We start from the raw sequence: 18,168 nt of genomic DNA, 5'->3' as shown, positions 1-18,168 counted from the left end.
AGTATATGGGCAAAGCTTTTGCCTTTGGAACCCCTTGGATCTATTGGTCTTGGCCCAACTTGAATAAATTACATCTCCCTTGGCATCTTTGCTCTTCCATGTTAAACTCCCAGCTCTGGGAATCTGCTGCAAGATGTAATGCTGAGGGGCTGAAGGATTTCTGCTGCTTAGAAGCAGTAGAAGGAAAGGACGTAGAAAATCCTCAGGCAGTCATTTGAAGAATTGAGATCATCAGTGACGGGAGAGGAGGGAGCTGGAATAAATCTCAGTGTGAAATTAATGCAGCTTAGGAAGAGACAGGAAGGGTTGAGGGGAGAGAAAAAGTGTTCTCTTTGTTCAGCTGTGAAGCTCTCTGAGTGAATGTATCCACGATAAATCTAGGGAGAGAGCTTGGGGATGGAGAGCACAATGTGCCTAGTTCTTCTGTCCCAGATGAAGTTAAAAGCTGCTGAGCATTATTCAAATGTATCCCTGCAGACTAGCTTCATCTCAGGGCTGGTTTATGCAAAATTGGGATCTAGAGCATCCCTTGTGCCCGTATCTCATCCATCAGGCATTTCTCCTTCTCAAGACTAAATTTCTCTTTTCTTCCTAAATCCAGAGTTGGGTGGAGGGCTGGGTTTGCATGTCAGCAGCTTGAAGAGGGGGCTGTTTCCCCAACTCAATTCCTTACTTATAGGCATTCCACACAGGCTGAGCATCCTAATGTTGGGGGGTTATGTAATGCCTCTTGTGCTAAAACAGTGTGGGAGAAGCTTCACTCACAATGAAATGCGAGAGGGGGGAAACTTCTGAGTGCTGTGAGCATGTGAACCTTTTTGGGAGGTGTTTCCCTTTGTGGGATGGTCCATGATGCTCTTAACCCAGTGGCATTGGGGAAAGAGGCGTAAGGTTAATATTGTCAATGTGGAAAAAAGAAATCTGGTGTTCTTTACGTTCTATTTCTGTAGAGCAACTCCTTTGCACCTGTCCAATGACAGGTCTTGTGCTTACATGAATTTGAGAATGTCAAAGATAGCATTTCCTCTGTTCTTTAATTTAACCTGAGCCAAACTGAGAGCAAGCGTTGCAAGGGAAAGACACCAGCTGACTTGGCCTCCTCCAAGCTTTAAGTTTTGGGGAGCAGCCCCATGCACATTACAGTCTTTTGGGTGTTGAGCCCTTGCTGATGACACTGCTCTGCCATAAAGTGGGGATGCAGGTGTGGAGTGCTGAGCCCCAGTGCTCTTATTGCAGACATGGAGTTTTCCAAATTTGGAAAGACCCCATCAGCTTCCCCTTGGGGAGGCTGAATTCATTACTTGGGGATATGAAATCAATGGGCTCTGATCTGAAATGGAGCATTAATGCATTAGCAACAATTCTGTGGAAATGCAGAGGAGAGGCAGCTGCCTTAATGTGATTTTCCAAGGCTATGGAAGGTGGCCAGTGGGCTCTGTCCGTCTTTAACACACAGCCCCCAAACTCCCTCCAACTCTTTGCTTTCTTGCTTTTCAGGATCCATTTCTCAGCTTTCAGAGGTGCCAGTGTAGATTTTTCTTCCTCTCTGTGTTGGAATGTGTTGTGAAAAAGCTTTCTCGTAGAATTTTTTTCATTATAAATCAAGCCATGGTGTCATTGTCAAGCTAATCAGACTATTACTGCATGATGGTTTTTATAAAATACTCAAAATTCAAGACAATATCTAGCAGAGGAACTAATTTGGCAAATGCTTCAGTTGGGTACTGTAATTCTCCCCTTTCCTTCTTGATGCCAGAACCAGTGCTGGCTGAAAGGACTTTGAGTAATTTCATATTAATCAATCTCTTTTCAAGAGGAGCTTAAAGGACATTCAAGGCTAATGATAGAAAGAAAGGCACAAGGCCAATGTAATCCTGGGTGCAAGGCTGCTGGTGCCATGCAGCAGACACTGGATAAGGAGGAGAGGGGGGAATATGTACCCTGAGTCCCTTGCACAGAATATTTCCAGAGCAAGCAGAGGAGAAATGGAAACACCATATGTTGCTCACCCATCCATCAGTGAGCTACTGGGTTCCTGGTTTTTAATACTTCTGTGTGTTGTAGTGAAGAGAGAAAACAGACGAGGATCCACCATGCTAGTGTCTGGTGATACTTCCCCATGAGTACTGCAAGCAGCATCCAGATTAGAGATGCTCTTCATTGCAAGAGGAATGGCTTCAGTCTGAATTACCATCAAGGACTAGAAGCTTGCTTTATTTGAAGCTTGATGCATGCAAATCCTATGGGAGCACAAAGCAGCTCTTTTGCTCCTCTCTTCCCCAAAGTTATTTCCCCCCTCAAGCACTGAAATAAATTACTGATCTAATTAAATATCATGATGAGTAGATGTTGCCAATCTTCAGCTCGGCTCCATGGTTCTCTTCTTGTATGAGCCTGTGCTGTATTTCTGTGGCTACCTCACTGAACTCTTTTTGTGATAGCTGAAATCTGTCCTCATCGTGGACTATAACGGTTGAGTGAGCTGGAGAAATGCAAAGAGCATGTGATGCCTAGAGACTAGCTGAGTTTGCAGGTGTGTGCCGTGGTTGCAGGATCTTCAGTAAGAGATGATGGCCAATCAAAAGCTAGTAGAAATGTTTAGGATTCCTTTTTTGATATAAAACTGATGTTGAGAGCTTTGGTGTTCCCCATGCTAGAGATTCCTCCAACTCTTTTGTGCTTTACTCACCTATGATCGAACCTAGGAGGCACGCTAGCACCAGACAACAAGGCATTTTCTCCTCGTCCCAAACTATTTAAATCTTAATGCGGCTGTGCTGGGCTATGGAGAGCAGGATTGAAGGCAGAAGGGGGGAAGTTTCTGCTAAATGCTTTAATTTTGCTGGCAAGTCCTTTTGGCAATGCATGGAGGAGGGGAGCAGCTCTACAACAACGCAAACAGTCCGCTTTTGTGCCCAGCCCTTTCCTTCCCTTGGCTGCCAGAGAATTTACCAATTAAATGGTTGTTTTGGACTCTAAAACCACAAATTAGATCTGCCAAAAGCCTTAATGAGTGCTTTTCATTTCTCTTCCTCTTTTTTTTTTTATTTTTTTTTAATTTTTTTTTTTTTTAAAGGTTCATTAAGGACCCACAAAGAGTAGCAATGAGTTTCTCAAGCCATTCTCCTCACCCTAAAATAATCGTCCAGTCAGTTCTTCACTGCCCCTTACTAACCTGGGAACTGGGCGTGAGATGCTTTTCAATGGGAATTGTTCTGCTCTTCCCTTCCTCGTTTCCCCACTATCCCTTTCTTTGTGTAGGTTTTTGTTGTTTGTGTTTCTTTGGAGGGGAGCTTTTTCCCTCTTTGTTTTTCAAGCAAAGCCAAGGAGCCCTTGGAATAACGTTGATTAGAGCACATTGGGTTTGACTCCACTGTTGATCCCCAGTTTTCTCCTGGACATCGAGCCGCTCTTGTTGCAGTTTCTGTTGCTGTTGTCAGCCTCAGAAACAAACTTCTCCCCAAAGAGCAGAGCTCTTCAAGGGTAGCAGATGGTGATGAGGAGGAAAGTCGTGGGCAGAAAGATGCAAATGATCTTGGAAATCTCTGCAGTATTCGTTTCATCAGGGCTGTGCTGCTGGGGAATGTATCATTCAGCCTGTTGCAGGCTCTTCCACCAAGGTCACCTAGGTTTTAGGTGGTTGGTGTTTTGTGCTACTTTAATGCTTTCTGCATCTCAGCCACTATCACATCTTGGACCACAAAAGATCTTTTCTAATGTAAGAGGCATTGCTGGAGGTACTGCTCTATCACTGAAATTGCACTGTGTCCATGGGCAGCTCTGCAATGATATCTACTCCGTCAGTTGGAACAAACCTGCAAATTTCAGGATTCAGTTCCAGTAGCAATTCTATGTTTTGATCAGCTCTAATTGTGGGGTGTCACTGTGCGCGTCTTGTGTGATCTGAGCATGTAGATGTTTCAATGACCTCAAGAAAATAACAAATTCCAGAGGGTGTTTAGCTTTCAAAAGTTGGTCATTTTGCAGCAAAAGATTATCTGCCTGCATCTTCCTAAAAGAACTGCTTGCTCCCGGACCTGATGTTAAGTCCTGTAAGTAGGCAAAGATGGCATAGTGCTGAGCTGACATGTTTAAATATTTAAGGAAAAACCATAATAACATATGCAGAAATGATGGAGAGTTTCTCAAAGCTACTTATCAGCTGCAAAACTTGCCCAGACCTCTTCAAAACTGTACAACTCTGCTCTCAGACGAGTGTATTGTGCATTTAATTCTCTGTGCAGATCTCCTCTGTATTGCTAGGCAGCTTAAGATACTTTAATGTCTGCAGCAAAGGCTCGTGGTGACACATGTAATTAAGTCTTGCAGAACACCCTTCAACAGTAGAGATCAAAGCAATTTGCAGAATAAATGTGCGTCGTTATCTAGACTTTACAGGGAAACTGAGGCTTAGAGAGGCAAAATCTCCCAGCAGACAAAGACTTGTGGCAGGCAGGAAAAGCAGGATTCCAAAATCCCTTTTCTGCTGACAAGGCAAAACTGCTGAGCACTGAAATTTGCAATGAATATGTTTGGTAGCCTACAGTGAAGGCTGCAAAGTGGGGATAATTCAGCTCAAAAGATGAAATGAATTGAGGTGCAAACAGATTCTTTGCCCCCACCCCCCAAAAAAAATCAACCCAAGTCTTGAAAGAAGAACTTTACTTACTGCATGGGGTGATATTTTTAAGGAGAAAAATCAGTATTTTGCTATGTTGATCCAAGGAGCCTCATCCTAAGTGAAAAAACATAATCTGGGGAAGTCATCCTGCCCCTGTATTTGGCACTGGTGAGGCCTCGCCTCCAGTTCTGTGTTCAGTTTTGGGCACCTCAGTATAGAAAGGATGTGAAGGTGCAGGAGCAGGTCCAAAGAAGGGCAACAAGGCTGGGGAAGGGATTGGAGAATGTGGCCTGTGAGGAGTGACTGAAGGAACTGGGGCTGTTTGGTCTGGGAAAGAGAAGGCTGAGGGGAGACGCTATTGCCCTCTTCAAATACCTGAAAGGTGCTTACAGCAGAGCGGGGTTGGTCTCTTTTCACTGGTGACAGGTAACGGGACAAGGGGAAATGGCCTCAAGTTGTGCCAGGGAAGGTTTAAGTTGGATATCAGGAAAAACGTCTTTACAGAAAGGGTTGTTAAGCACTGGAATATGCTGTCACCTCTGGATGTGTTTAAAAACCATTTGGATGTGGTGCTCAGGGATGTGATTTAGCGGTAGTTTGGTACAGTTAAGGTAGTATAATTGGGTTGAGGTTGGACTTGATGATCTTTAAAGTCTTTTCCAAACTGAGCAGTTCTATGATGTGCCTACATACTGACATTCTCATGGCACTGCTATGTTGAGCAATGTTGGCATGCGCATTACTCTTTTTGGCCAAGTAGGAGTGGAGCATGCCAGAGGTGTCCCTCAGCTCACCATTTCTTGACCCTGCATGGTGATGGGCTGCAGCCAAATTTTGATGGTCCTCATTGAGAGGAGCTGGATCTACTGCTCTCCCATCCAATGTTCTGTTTCCAAGTGCTCTCAAGATACTACCCATGTACTTTCGTTGCCATAATTAAATTTTGCTTTGCAACTACAAAATAAAGCCTCCTGACAACCAGTGGAAAAATAATTAGTGGCACATTGTGTCATTAAACACTAGACTTTAATTAAATTGCATAGAGATAACTGCCTCTAACTACTGAAAGTCTGGAGCTTCGAAACAGCTGAGTACTCAGCAGAATGGATTAAAACACCTCATAAAACAGACAAAAGTCAGGTCCTTTCCTCTGGCTGATTAAGCACCTGCCTAAATAGGGCATCACATTGTGTCTTCCACATGAAAATAGCTTACTATTCCTTTTCCTCGCCTGCTTGTCATCTCTTTGGAGCTAGAGGACATTTGTCAGGGTTAAGTTCCACCCTAGGAGGAGGTCCTGCTTCTGTCATGTCGGCGTCTCTATGTTTGGTGACTTTCTCATGTCCCTGCTTTGAGATGTTTCCCCTAGCTACGGTGTGGTTAGACCTGAACCAAACATGACAGTGGAGGTCACCCTTGAAATGTCACTTCTGTCAATATGTGACATGGACCGTGATTTTGGTGAATTGGTTTTTTGGAGCATCTCAGTCACTACATCTAGTTGCTTGCCTATGTACTCTGTGGTCTTGAGTTTCTATCCATAAGACTTCCAGTCACTCCTGACCCATTTTCAAGGCTGTTTTTGGTCACCTGCGTCTCAAAAGCCTTTTTTGGCCATGCAGCAGCTGCTTGTCTCTGCTCAGGGAGTGCTGGGCAAATTTTTGGGCAGTTTGTGCATGTCTAGTGGGGGGGATTGGGGGGGAAAGGGGGAGCAATTGAAGTCATATGAGATGAGAAAGATGCTCCCAGGCTTGAAGTTGCTTTTTGAGCTAGAAAATATTACATTTTTCTAGGATTTCTGCCTTGCCTTGGATACAGTTGAGATCCTCCTGCCATTGCTGGCCCACCCCAGTGTTTTGTGCTGACTTCTCCAAATGCCAGCAAAAAGCACAAGCCTTCTTCTGTTGTGAAAATTTAATTACTGCTTTCTCGCATGTTGCTGCCAGACCTATAAAAAGAGGCTTATCGGGAGCGATGAGTTCGGCATCCTTGGGAACTGCACCGTAACTCATCCATGGAGCAGAAATGCAAAGGGGCAGCTCTTTTTGTGGCCTTTTTCCAACAGCTTTCTGCTGGCAGTGTTACAGCGAGTCACTTTTTCAGGGTATAAGTGCTCTAGGTTTTCTTTTTCCTCTTAAATAAAATTAAAATTCAACTGCTGCTCCATCGGTTTTTGCTCCATTTTCCATTCTCTTCCCACTTCGGGGTGTAGCTTAGTGGATGATATTGGAGGTAGGTGGACAGTTGGACTAGATGATCTTAGAGATCTTATCTATCTAACTTAATGATTCTGTGATTTTTTTTTTTTCTCCTTATTACTTCAGTTGTGAATCCAAAATTCATTGGGAAGAGCATTGGTTTTTTAAGTGATCCAGGAGCAAAAGAGCTGGAAGAATCCAAGGGGGACATTGCTGATATCTCCCTTGCTCACCATTGTGTTGTAGCATCCCTGAAAGTTGCCCCTTGACTTCACGAGCAAGCAGGTGTACATACAAATCTTCAGAGAGCAAAAGTTGACTACAGCAAGTAACAGGGAAAGAGAGAAAGTTCTAAGAGTTCATTTTCTGCATATTTCTCTGTGTTTTTCTTTTTTGTAAAACTGAATTCTGGACTAAGGATGTGTCTCCAAAGCAAACAGTCATGTTCTGGTCAGGGTGTTCAGATGTGTCTAGAATGAGGATGTCTGACAGCCCAGAGATGGGTGTAAAGCAGCTTGAGGAGGGCAAGGTCTCCTCTGAAAGACTTGAAAACCCATTGAGAAGCAGAAATCCCTTCTGGATATTGCTTTACGCTCAAGGCAAGGGTCACTTAAAGCAGCTCGCTTATAACCACTCTTGGCTTTCTCCCCATGCAGGCTGAATCTCTCCCTTTTGCCTTCTTTTTTTCCCTCATTGCTTTGCAACAGGTTTCAGAGGCTCACTTTGATTTATCACTGCTAATTTTTCTCAAACATAGTGTACCTTTCTCAACTTCTGTTTTGTTGGGATCAGCAGCAGAGTGCAAACGTGAAGCAGCACAATGCTTGCTGTTTATGTGTCATGGTTTAATAATTTTGTAATTTTGCTGTCAGTATTCCACATCATAACATCATATAAAGCATGAATAATTTTACTGAATCTGCAACTTGTAGAAGAAGACTACATCTCCCAGAGAACAACACGATAGGTCACGGGACCTGGACTCTATATTAACTTGGTCGCAGAACAGACTGATGTCTTTCGAGTTCTGGCATTCAGGAGAGTGTGTGGTGCTGCCACTATGCTCATGCTGAGTGGTGTTTTTTGGAGGGATTTGCTCTTATAAGAATGATCTGGTGTGAATATGGCTGTTTTGGTGCTGGGATGGGCAGGACTGAGCCATCTGGCAGTTTTTTCACAAGCAGGTAGTTGGCAAGGTCAGTGCTTGGTGCTTTCAGGAAAAGGCACGTTAAAAGACACTTGGATCAGGTTTACAAAGTTTGTGCTGCAGGCTGGAAAGTCCTTTTTGAATGGCGTTTGTGCAAGTGCCTTCTTGCAAACTACAGTCTACTGCAATGGGGCCTGGGGGCAAGAATGCCACATGTAGGAGCTGCTTTCAGCATTGCATAGGGATAAATGTGGAATCAAAGCATCATGGAATGGTTGGGGTGGAAGGGACCTTAGAGCCCATCCAGTCCCAACCTCTTACCAAGAGCTGGGTGACCCCACCAGATCAGGCTTCCCAAATGCCATCCAACCTAGCCTTGAACACTTCTAGGTTGGATGGAGGCGTTCAGGTTGGGATTCTGAATACTAGGAGTCTGACTTCAAATCTGAGCTACATGCCTATTCCTGCCCTCCATCTAGACATCACTATGGGAGACAGTTTTCCTTGATTTTTGTCAGTTTTTGGTGAAAAGAGAGGGGAAACTGCGTTTGTGAGATAAGACGTTACACTGACTTGCCTGTCTTTATCTATTAACTTAGTGTTTTATATGCTTCAGCTAACCCAGGGGGAAAAGGTGATTTGTTCCTTGGGGAAAACATTTATAAAGTCTTGCCTGCCTTGGAAAAACTAGTCTCTAAAGGGTGATTGCAAAGATTGGACTTATTTATCCAAGTCAAGAGCCTGGTAGGAAGGGCATGATGAGCCTGTGAAATACAAAAAGATGAGAAATCAGATGCTGGCAGTCCTGGAGGATGAGAGGAGTCAGACTGAGAAACGCTACAAAAACCCACTGGGGAAAATGTGAATTGATAAAAGGAATGTTTTGCACATCTGGGCTATAACGAGGCAGTGTGCTGCCCTGCTGCAGTTCTCAGTTCCCTCTTTCAGCTACCTTAAATCCAGGCCAGTGCATGCTATGGTGTTGTATCAATTGCAACAAAGGGGCTGCTCCCTGCTTTTCTGATTTCAAAGCACCCCCCCCCCCCACACACACACACACACAAAAAGCATTTTGTTATCCTGTCTGCATACAAACTTCAGCCAGTTTATTTTGCTCTTTGCCAGGTACTCAGTTGTGAATGGATGTAGCATGTAACCACAGCCCATTCTCCATCTCACCTGACTGAGGAGATGGGGAAGCAATTTGTGTATTTATGAAATATCTTTTCACAGGATACATAAACAGTAGCACTGTGTCTTGCTCGCAGTGCTGGCAGGGAAAGGTTGGGAAATGTGCTTAACAAACTATGCTGAAGGCAACACAGGCAGTACTTGAGCAGACAGGATTTGGCTTTTTCTTTCCCCTAAGGTATAGAGGTGCAACTTTTTTTCTTTCCCCAGTTTGTCCACAATTTCTATATTTTGGTGTAGTGGCAACAAAATGCACAGTCCTCTTGGGTTTGGCCCAAACTCTTTATTTTTGCAATCAACAAGTTGTCTCATAAGGTGCTTAGCAGGGTTGTGAGTAGCTTGCTTTAAGCTAAAGATTCCCTCTAAGATTCCCAAGTTCAACCACCAACCCACCCCACTGATGAGACATAAATCCATTTCCATGAGTGTGTGACATGCAGAGATCATGTAAGGTGCCAATGACAGCATTGACACAACAGTAGCAACTTCACTTTCCAACAGATTACTCCATCTCACAGCTGCCCTATCTTTGGTGATCAGAACTAAGATACCACAGACCCCATGTGTGGGCTTGCCTTGCTCACCTGGCTGTCAAACAGTTGACCTATGTGTCCTCAATCTGGGCTAAAACAAGAGTTTTTTGCACTCCCGCTAGCAGGAGAAATCACTAACCTGGCTGCTGGGAGAGCCTGCATAATTCACCTTCCTTCCAAGGCATACTGAGCAGAAAGCAAATAAGTTGCTGCTGGGGATAAAGGAGAGCACGCAAACAAGCAATTCCCATTTGCACCTTTGGAAAGGAGCTTTGGACGTGAGGAAATAAACAGAAAATGCATCTGCAAACTTTACCTGAGACTGAATTCTGCCTGTTTGCATCAACACGCATTGTTGTTAGTTGTAATTTCTTGCTGGGTGATGGACAGGGCTTGAAGTCAGCATCTAGAGCAGAAAACAAATGCTCTCCTCAGAGATGGATGCACGCTCCCTGCTCTATGAAACATATTATGTGCCCAAGGTGATACAGACATTGTAAGAGCTCCCCTGACAATACGTAAAAATTTATTGTTGCTTCAAACCTCCTCTCTGTCGGCCTCAGATTTATGGGCTAAGAGGTGAGGTTTTATGGAAGCAAAGTGTGTAATGGGAAGGTGTGAAGAGGAGGTGCAGTGGCGGTGACTTGGAGCAGAAATATTTATAAATTGTAGCAAAAAAAACCCAAACGAAATAATTTATTAAAATGTATTTTTTTTTTCTCTGGTGAAGGCCAGGGCAATCCTTGAGGCTGGGGAGCGATACAGATGGAAGCAAACTTTGTAAAAATGGGATGAGGAGGGAATTGAGGTGGCATGGCTGAGATGTGAAACGAGATAATAGAACAAGGCATGGTGAGACTGCTTTAGAGGAGGGTAAATACTGGGCTGCCTATGGGCAGCATCTCTGTTTGAACAGACCGTGGCATCTGTTTGCTCCTGTGATGAGAAGTGCTGCATTGCTTCCTAAAAGCTGCATGCCTCAGTGATGCCTGGGATTCAATGGATGAGCTCTGGGCAATGCAAACCCCTTTGCACCTCTCAGTGGGGATGCATTTACAAATACGCATGTTAACAGTGTGCAACCTATGCTAGATAAACTGCAGATCATGCATAAGGTAAAGTACGCAACTTATGATAGGTACACCCTAAATCAGGACCCAAAATTCAAGCTAACCTACAAAACTTGGGCACAGCAGAGTAGGATGTAAAAAAGACCTGACAGCCTTTTCACTTTATGCAGCGCAAGCGAGCAACAGCAGTGAGTATTGATAAATAAATAAATAAGAGATCTTTGTGCTGCCAACAGCAGCAGGGCCAGGTTCTGCTGACCCCGGCATTGCTGCTACCTGAAGGGAAAAAGGCTCTATAAGGGATCTGGTCAGTCTTGTGAACTGCCTTTGCCTGTGTGACCAGCAGGGATGGAGCCTGGCTTCAACCTCATTTAAGGACTGAATGCCACTGGGGAAGGATCTCCTTTTGGAGATCCCTCCTTGTTGAAGCTTTTTTTCTGTGAACCTAGAATCTTCTGATATGGGTGAACAATCTTCTTCCCATCTTTTATAGCACCTCTCTATCATGATGGTCCTTTTATCATCACACCTTTGTTGTAATGCCTTTCCCATTGTACTGACCTGTCCAGTTACTATAGATGGCCACGGTGGGGTCTGATGGCCGTGGTGGAGCTGAGTTGCCCAAAAAGTCAGCAGGGTTTTGGGCATCATCCCATGGCATGGTATGGGGGTGAGCTGATATTTGCTGCCTGTGGACCCATTTTCACTTCCAATGCTGCTTCCCCCATCCTGTAGTGTTTTACTTGTTTTCCACCCAAAGTAAAAACTCAAAGTGAAATGCTGAAGCAAGCATTTAGCATGGCTGCCAGCACTGCCAAAATCAGAGAAAGATCCTGAAATTATTATTTGAACTTATTTTTAAGGTTGAGAAATGTATGAGAGGCCCTAATTTGGTACTACTGGGGTTCTGTTTCAAATTGAAAGTATTAGACGAAAAGGGAAAAACACAGCATTTTCACCTGCATCTAGCACAGATGATCATGATTCTCTTTTTGAGCTAAAGACTTGGAAAAAGAGTTTAAAATTAAACCGTGTCATCCTGAGTGTCAGGATGGAGGAGGGAGATGAGCCAGTGAAAAGGATGCCTGCAACTTTTAATCTTATTTATATCAACCCCATGGCTGTCATCAGCCTATTTAAGCAGCTGCGAAGATGTTCTCTTGAATGCCTTCTGTATATATATATCTGTGCATGTGCACTTGTGTATTTGTTCAGCTCCAGGGGGGGACTCGTTTATTAAATGATGGGAGATGTTTCACCAGCTGAGGCCAGGCTCCTTCCACAGTGTGCAAACTGCTTCTCCCTTTAGGGTGCTTTTAGGATTTTGAGGCTGCACAGGGGGTCTTTAGCGCTAGAGACTGGGCAAGGTATGCTTGGGACAGACATCACGTTGGGGTGCCCATTGCACTGGAAAAGTGAAACACTTCTGTTTATGTTAAAGCAATTTGTTGTCCCCTTCCAAGCTGGAGCTTGGTTTTCACGTGAGCCTCAGGACAGTGCCATGGGATAGACGCTCCTGGAGCGATGGTCATGTAGCAGAAAGCATTGTCTTTGCAGTGCTAAGTTTTGGAATGATGGCAAATGGAAAGAAAATGTTATGGGTTCCTGGTGCAGCCTGAGCACAGGGAAAAATCTGAACAGCTGGTGATGTTTCATCTCCGTGGTGGCTGAAATGTTTTAATTTTGTGATTTTTTTATTTTTTTTTAAGGCAGAGGTAAAGGGGATTTCTGAAACAGAATATTCTTTCCAGCTGAAAAACTGAAACTTCCCATCTGTGGGGAGGGAGAGAGTGGCCAAGATAATCCTTTATAAATAATCACCATTTTTCTAAAAATGTGACTTTCAAGCCCAGACAACCTCCTCCCCAGGTGACTTATGGTCATGAAATACTGCTGTATTTGGGAAATCAGAATTCTTTTATTTTTACTTCTTAATTTTTGGTGGAAAACAGCAAATCTGACCTTAACATTGATTCATGGGCTCAGAGGAAGAGATGATGGGGCTGAACAGATGGTGATGTACATGCAGGATTTCATCTTATCAAATGGACATTTCTTCCTCCCCTATGAGTATGTAATGCATGATAGGATCTGGTTTTGGTGCTTACATGTAAGAAATTGCAGCATAGCAGCAACCAGCATTCCAAACTGGTATGCACTGGTGTCAACTGGGAGGGACTCCTCCAAAGAGGTGGCTGCAGTAGATTTTCTACCCTTTAATTGGAGCAGGATCAGCATCACTGATCCATGCATACCGAATGCAAAGCCCTCCCTGAACACGTCCCAACTGCTTTCTTGGTTTTTTTATTATTATTTTTTTGCATGCAATGTGTGTGCAAAATGCATATAGCAAAAAAATATAAAAATAAAAAATGTTGGGGAGAGAGATGTACATCAGAGCATTACCGAGACTAATAATTTAATGGAAGCAAACACCTATGCTTGTGATTACACTGGAGTGGGGAAATAAGGACTTCTTAACAGCATTAACCACTGGCACAGATTTATGTGGATAATTACAGCCCAAACACCGATCTTGGGAATTATCCATAGCGCTGAAACTGGCTTGAATAATACCTGAATATTTTGGGGTCTGTAATATTGTAATATTTTGCGAATAATACCTGAATATTTTGGGTTTTGAAATATATATCTCCTTAAAGAATTAGGGCTAAGAGCAATTTGATGTGGTGCCTCCAACATGTGCAAGAGCAGCTGTGGGTTTGGGTGCTTGGTGCTTTGCTCCTGCCCTTTTGAATCAATGGTGGAGTGTGTTAATTATAGCGCATTAATTATATGTAATAATTAAAATATGTATGCTGTGAAAAGCCCCTTGCTAACATGATGCAGCCCTTTTGCTCTCATTGTCAAGGGAAGAGAAAAGCATCAGGGAAATCGCTTTAATTCCCTCCTAGGACTTGGTGCTACCTGGTCAGAGCAGGATCAGTTGAGGGCATTTGGTGCTAAATAAAATGCTACAAATGAATGCAGTGGGAGGGCAGGGCTCCTTGGAAGTAGAAACAACTGCTTGCAGGGTCATGCTTCGTTCAAGGTGGGTTTGAATGAATGAAAACGGTGGCTCTAAGGAAAACTTGATGCTGGATGAGCTGTGATTTGGGAACACTGCTGTTTCACTTTACAGTGGCTTTTTATTGTTAAAAAGGGATGAAAATAGCAAGACCTTTTGCTATTGCAGCAAAGCAAAACATTTGGGCTTAAACGCAGTGTGTTGGGTGGTTATCCTATGGTGATGTTTCTTTGCTTTTCGACTGCCTGGTTTCTATTTTTGATGGAGAAATGCCAGCAAGGGTCACGAGCAGCTGCAGGGTTGGGAAGAATGGGTGGATTCTCCTGCTGAGACATTTCTATTGAGAACAAGTTCTGGGTCCATAAATTGAGATAAATCTTCCTTTCTGTGGAGAAAATTGGATTATTTGAAAATGGGTAAAATCTGAGAAATTGGTGCCAATGCTGCAACCACATCTGCAGCATTCCAATGCCTAAATTCTCTCCAATGCATTTCTTTCCAATGACCCAACCTGGAATATAATAAATCCCAATTCCTTTTCTTGGGATAGGATTTCACCAGAACTTGTTCCCCCACTACACCTAAGTTTAAGGAAAATCACAGAGCCACAGATTCACTAAGGTTGGAAAAGACCTCTAAGATCCCCAAGTCCAACCCCAACCCATCTGTTACAATTGATGCAGTGAAAAGATGATACAGGAGCATAACAGTAAAGGGACCAACAGGGATAGGATGGTATTTCACAGGAGAAGTAAAGGTGCTCGCCCATCTCTGATGATCTCAGCTCACAGAAAGGAGTCCACTTTTTCCTAATACCCAACCTGGAAATCCACAGGGATGGAGTAGGGATTTGCAGGGAACAGGGACACTTACAGCTTGATCAGGTGCTCAGAGTCCCCACCCAGCCTCTCCAGAATTCCTTTATTTCACCTGCATGTGGGCATTTTCCATCATGAGGGATGGTGCAGGACAGGAACCTGCTGAGATCCTCAATACAATTCATTGAGTTTTTCAGCCAATGGGGAAAAATCAGATCTTGTACAGACTCAATGAGGACTTGTTTGGGCAAGGAATATCCTCCCCCAAAAAGCCCATTTTGGGTTACCTGACTCCTGACAAAGTGCTGGGGAGGACAGGCAGTGCAGAGAGCTAGAGACACGTGTTGCTCCTTGCCGGTTTCCTCATTAATCTTGATTATGAAGCCCTCGTGCTGAAGTTAATTTTCTTGTAGATGCATATCAGTCGTGTAGCTGGGAATTTTGCGTGCTGTAATGAGGATCTGCAGCCTCGTCACATTATTACGCTGCTAATTAGTACACAGACTTCTTCTGGAAAGGTCAGGAGAGAGGAGCTGAGAAAGTTCACTTTTTTTTTTTTTTTTTTTTTAAATTCAATTGGGGTCACTGGATGCAGAGGGAGATCTGCGTATAGCTCTCTGCCCTGTATTTCTGCTGTTCCTAAAGGTGTTGAGGACAGTGCTGTGGATCTTGTTTTTCTGCTGGCTCCATCCATCAAGGATGGGAAGGATGTTGGCTCCATCCTCAAATAGGGATTTTCTGTTGCAAGCTACAGGAAAGCCCTTTTTTCAGAAACGAAAAGACAAAGAACAGCCAAGTCAGCTCATCTTGTGTTTTTCCAGCCCCTGGGGCTGTCAGCAGAGTACCTTAACCAGCCTCTAAATTCACAGGAAATTAAAACCCAGGCAAAACCCAATGAAGCCAGACACCCAATATAAACGGCAATATCTTCATCCAACAATTTACATCACTTACTGTCTCCTCCAATGTCCTGGGATTCAGCTGACAGCCTGCATGCTTTTCTTGTGCTCCACTACTAAATCTGGAGGCTGTCAAAGGCGTTTTGCTGTGGAAAGACTATGACTCCTTCTTCAAGCACTTCGAGATGCCCCTCCCAGCTCACTGGGGGGTGGCTGTGCATGCAAAAGGTGGTTAGGGATTCTGGTTAGTAAGCAACATTGGTGGCAGGTGGATGGTTGGACCGGATGATCTTAGAGGTCTTTTCCAACCTTAATGATTCTACAATTATCTTCATGCTAAACACCCCTCTTTACATTGCTTTGAGCTGGGTGACCCTTTTGAACTTTGAGCCTCATCTTCCTGCCCCTGTAAGCGTTTCTCCTATGAGCTTCATCATCCAATGGATGGGAAAAAATCCCTGTTTGCCTCCCCCTTGGGCAGGGTAAAGATAGCAGTGCTATTCCTGCTGCTCAGGCATTGATAGAGCAGAGAGAAAATCCAGTCCTGTGCAAAGGAATTTCAGCGATTAATTGATTTTGATTTGATTTGATTTTGCAGTGACCTATGCAAAGCCTGATTTCTTTCACTGGGGTTGGTTGGTGAAGAAGCAAGCCATAAGGCAGCAGATTCCATCAGTCTGGTGCAGCGGGTTGTGTTGGTCTGGAAGCTGTAACCCCCAGGGACAATGCTGGGGAGTGTTTGTACGAGGCAGGCTTAAAATGAGGGGAGATCCGGCAATTTTGCGATATGGGCACGGTGAAGCTGGGATTGAGGGTACAGCCTCCCCTCATACCCTACGCCAACCCACACGCTCACACAAATCACAGCTCCGAGCTCCGCCCCGCATCCCACATCTCATCCATCCCCAGCCACCTCCCTGCAGCCCCGCCCTGGGGCCGGACCGGGGCGGGCTCAGCCGGGCGGTGGGTACCGGGGGGGTCGGGCGGTGGCATCGCGGCGCCGGAGCTGCGAGCGGTCGGCGAGGTGGGACCGGCAAAGGGGGCACCGAGCCCAGCCCGGCACCGCCGCGATGCCCTCCGGACCCCCCCATGCAACAGCCACTGGTTCGGGGCACCGCTGAGCCCTGTGGGGCTGCCCTTCTCCCCCTCCCCCCCCGCGGACGCTATGCGGACCATGAGCCCCTTGCCCCTCTTTTTACTGCTGCTTTGGGATCTCCTGGACCTGGCACTGGGTGAGTTTCATCACCCCCCTCCCCTGCCGCTCCTCCCCCTCCCCAGCCCTGTGCCCTGACCCCAGATAACGGGAAGATGCTCTGCTGCGAGTGTGCGGGGGCATTGGGCTCTGTGCCCCCCCCCTCGCGGCTTGGGAAAGACCCTCTGTAATGGGGAAGTGGTTCTAGACCTGGTAATAGGACGGAGGTTTTGGATCTGGGAATAGGGCATGATTAGTAGGGCAGTGGTTTTGTACTTAATAGTAGTGTGCTCAGGAATAGGGGACCTGATAATCGGGCAGTAGTTTTGGATCTGGTAATAAGGCACTGTGTAATAGGGCAGTGGTTTTGGATCTAGTGATAGGGAGCCTGGTCATAGGGCATTAGTTTTGGACCTGAGATTAGAGCACCTGTTAATAGATCTTTAGTTTTGGACCTGGATCAGGGCATATAGCACCCAGTAACAGGGTAGTGGCTTTGGACCTGGTAATAGGGCACCTGGTAATAGGAGAAATCACTAATATGGCAACAAATTTGCATTTGGTAATGGCATATCAGATATGGACCTGTTAATAGGATGTCTGCTAATTGGATGCTGGATTTGAACCTGTTAATAGGGCACTTGTTAACTGAATGCTAGGTTTGCATCTGTTAATAAGGCAGTTGCAAGCAGAGCACCTAGTTTGGACTTGATAATAGGGGAATTCAGTAATACGGCAACCCATTTGGACCCAGTAACAGCATCTGTTAACAGGGTACCAGTTTTGGACCTGGTATTAAGTCACTCATTAGTAGGATACTTGGCTTGGACCAGGTAATAAATGAACCAGCTGATAGGGCAATAGGTTTGGCCCCTTTAATAGGGTACCAAATTTGGACCTGCTAATAAGGCAGACATTAATAGAACACCGGTTTTAGACCCAATAGTAGGGCACCTGCAAATAGAACACCCATTTTTTACCTTTTAATAGGGTTCCCCCCAACAGGACATTGTTTTTGAACCCATTAATGGGGTGCTAACATTGTCCTCGTTAATAGGGCACCTGCTAGTAGGATGTGCAGGGGTACCCCATAGCCCATTCCCAATACAGTGCGTCAAAGCCCTGCCTGCTCTGCACAGCTTCAAGTGGTGGGAGGTGAGTGGCGCTGATTGGGCAACTGTTGGGATTTTGCTATTTCTAACACACTTTTTCCTTCACGAAACGCAGCAGTCAGCTGCTGCAGGGCACAGGGAGGGGGAGCAGTGGCTGCGCTCTGTAGGATTGGCACAAAGGCACCAATTCTTCCCCAGTTTGAGGCGAAGTACCCAATGTTATCCTTTGGGGATAGCACAGATCCATCTGCATAGAGCCGGGTTCCTCTTTTAACATGCTCTTCTGCTGATGATTGCGAAGAGTGGGGATGGGTAAGGCTGTGTCTGTGGCATGTGTTTGTGGGGGGGAAAGGTCCAAG

At 44.9% G+C, this 18,168-nt stretch overlaps 1 protein-coding gene across 7 annotated transcripts in view; it reads left to right on the top strand.

Annotated features, from left to right (window-relative positions):
- The window catches only part of IGSF21 (immunoglobin superfamily member 21), a 66,510-nt gene that overhangs the window by 16,686 nt on the left and 31,656 nt on the right, over window positions 1–18,168 (top strand). For 2 of the 7 annotated variants that reach the window (XM_032448771.1, XM_032448772.1), the window contains exon 1: window positions 16,437–16,737. The exons of 1 other annotated variant lie outside the window; for it this stretch is intronic. In XM_032448771.1, the coding sequence (XP_032304662.1) occupies window positions 16,671–16,737 (67 nt within the window). In that variant the 5' untranslated portion in view covers window positions 16,437–16,670. Of the gene's footprint in view, window positions 1–16,431; window positions 16,738–18,168 lie in introns of those variants that run through there. 4 more of the 7 variants (XM_032448774.1, XM_032448767.1, XM_015882789.2 and 1 more) reach the window with 4 other exon arrangements.

The sequence above is a fragment of the Coturnix japonica genome, chromosome 21 (assembly GCF_001577835.2).
Source record: "Coturnix japonica isolate 7356 chromosome 21, Coturnix japonica 2.1, whole genome shotgun sequence".
Taxonomy (NCBI): Eukaryota; Metazoa; Chordata; class Aves; order Galliformes; family Phasianidae; genus Coturnix; species Coturnix japonica.
The sequence above is the reverse complement of the archived record's forward strand: the minus strand, read 5'-3'. Positions and strand labels throughout refer to the sequence as shown.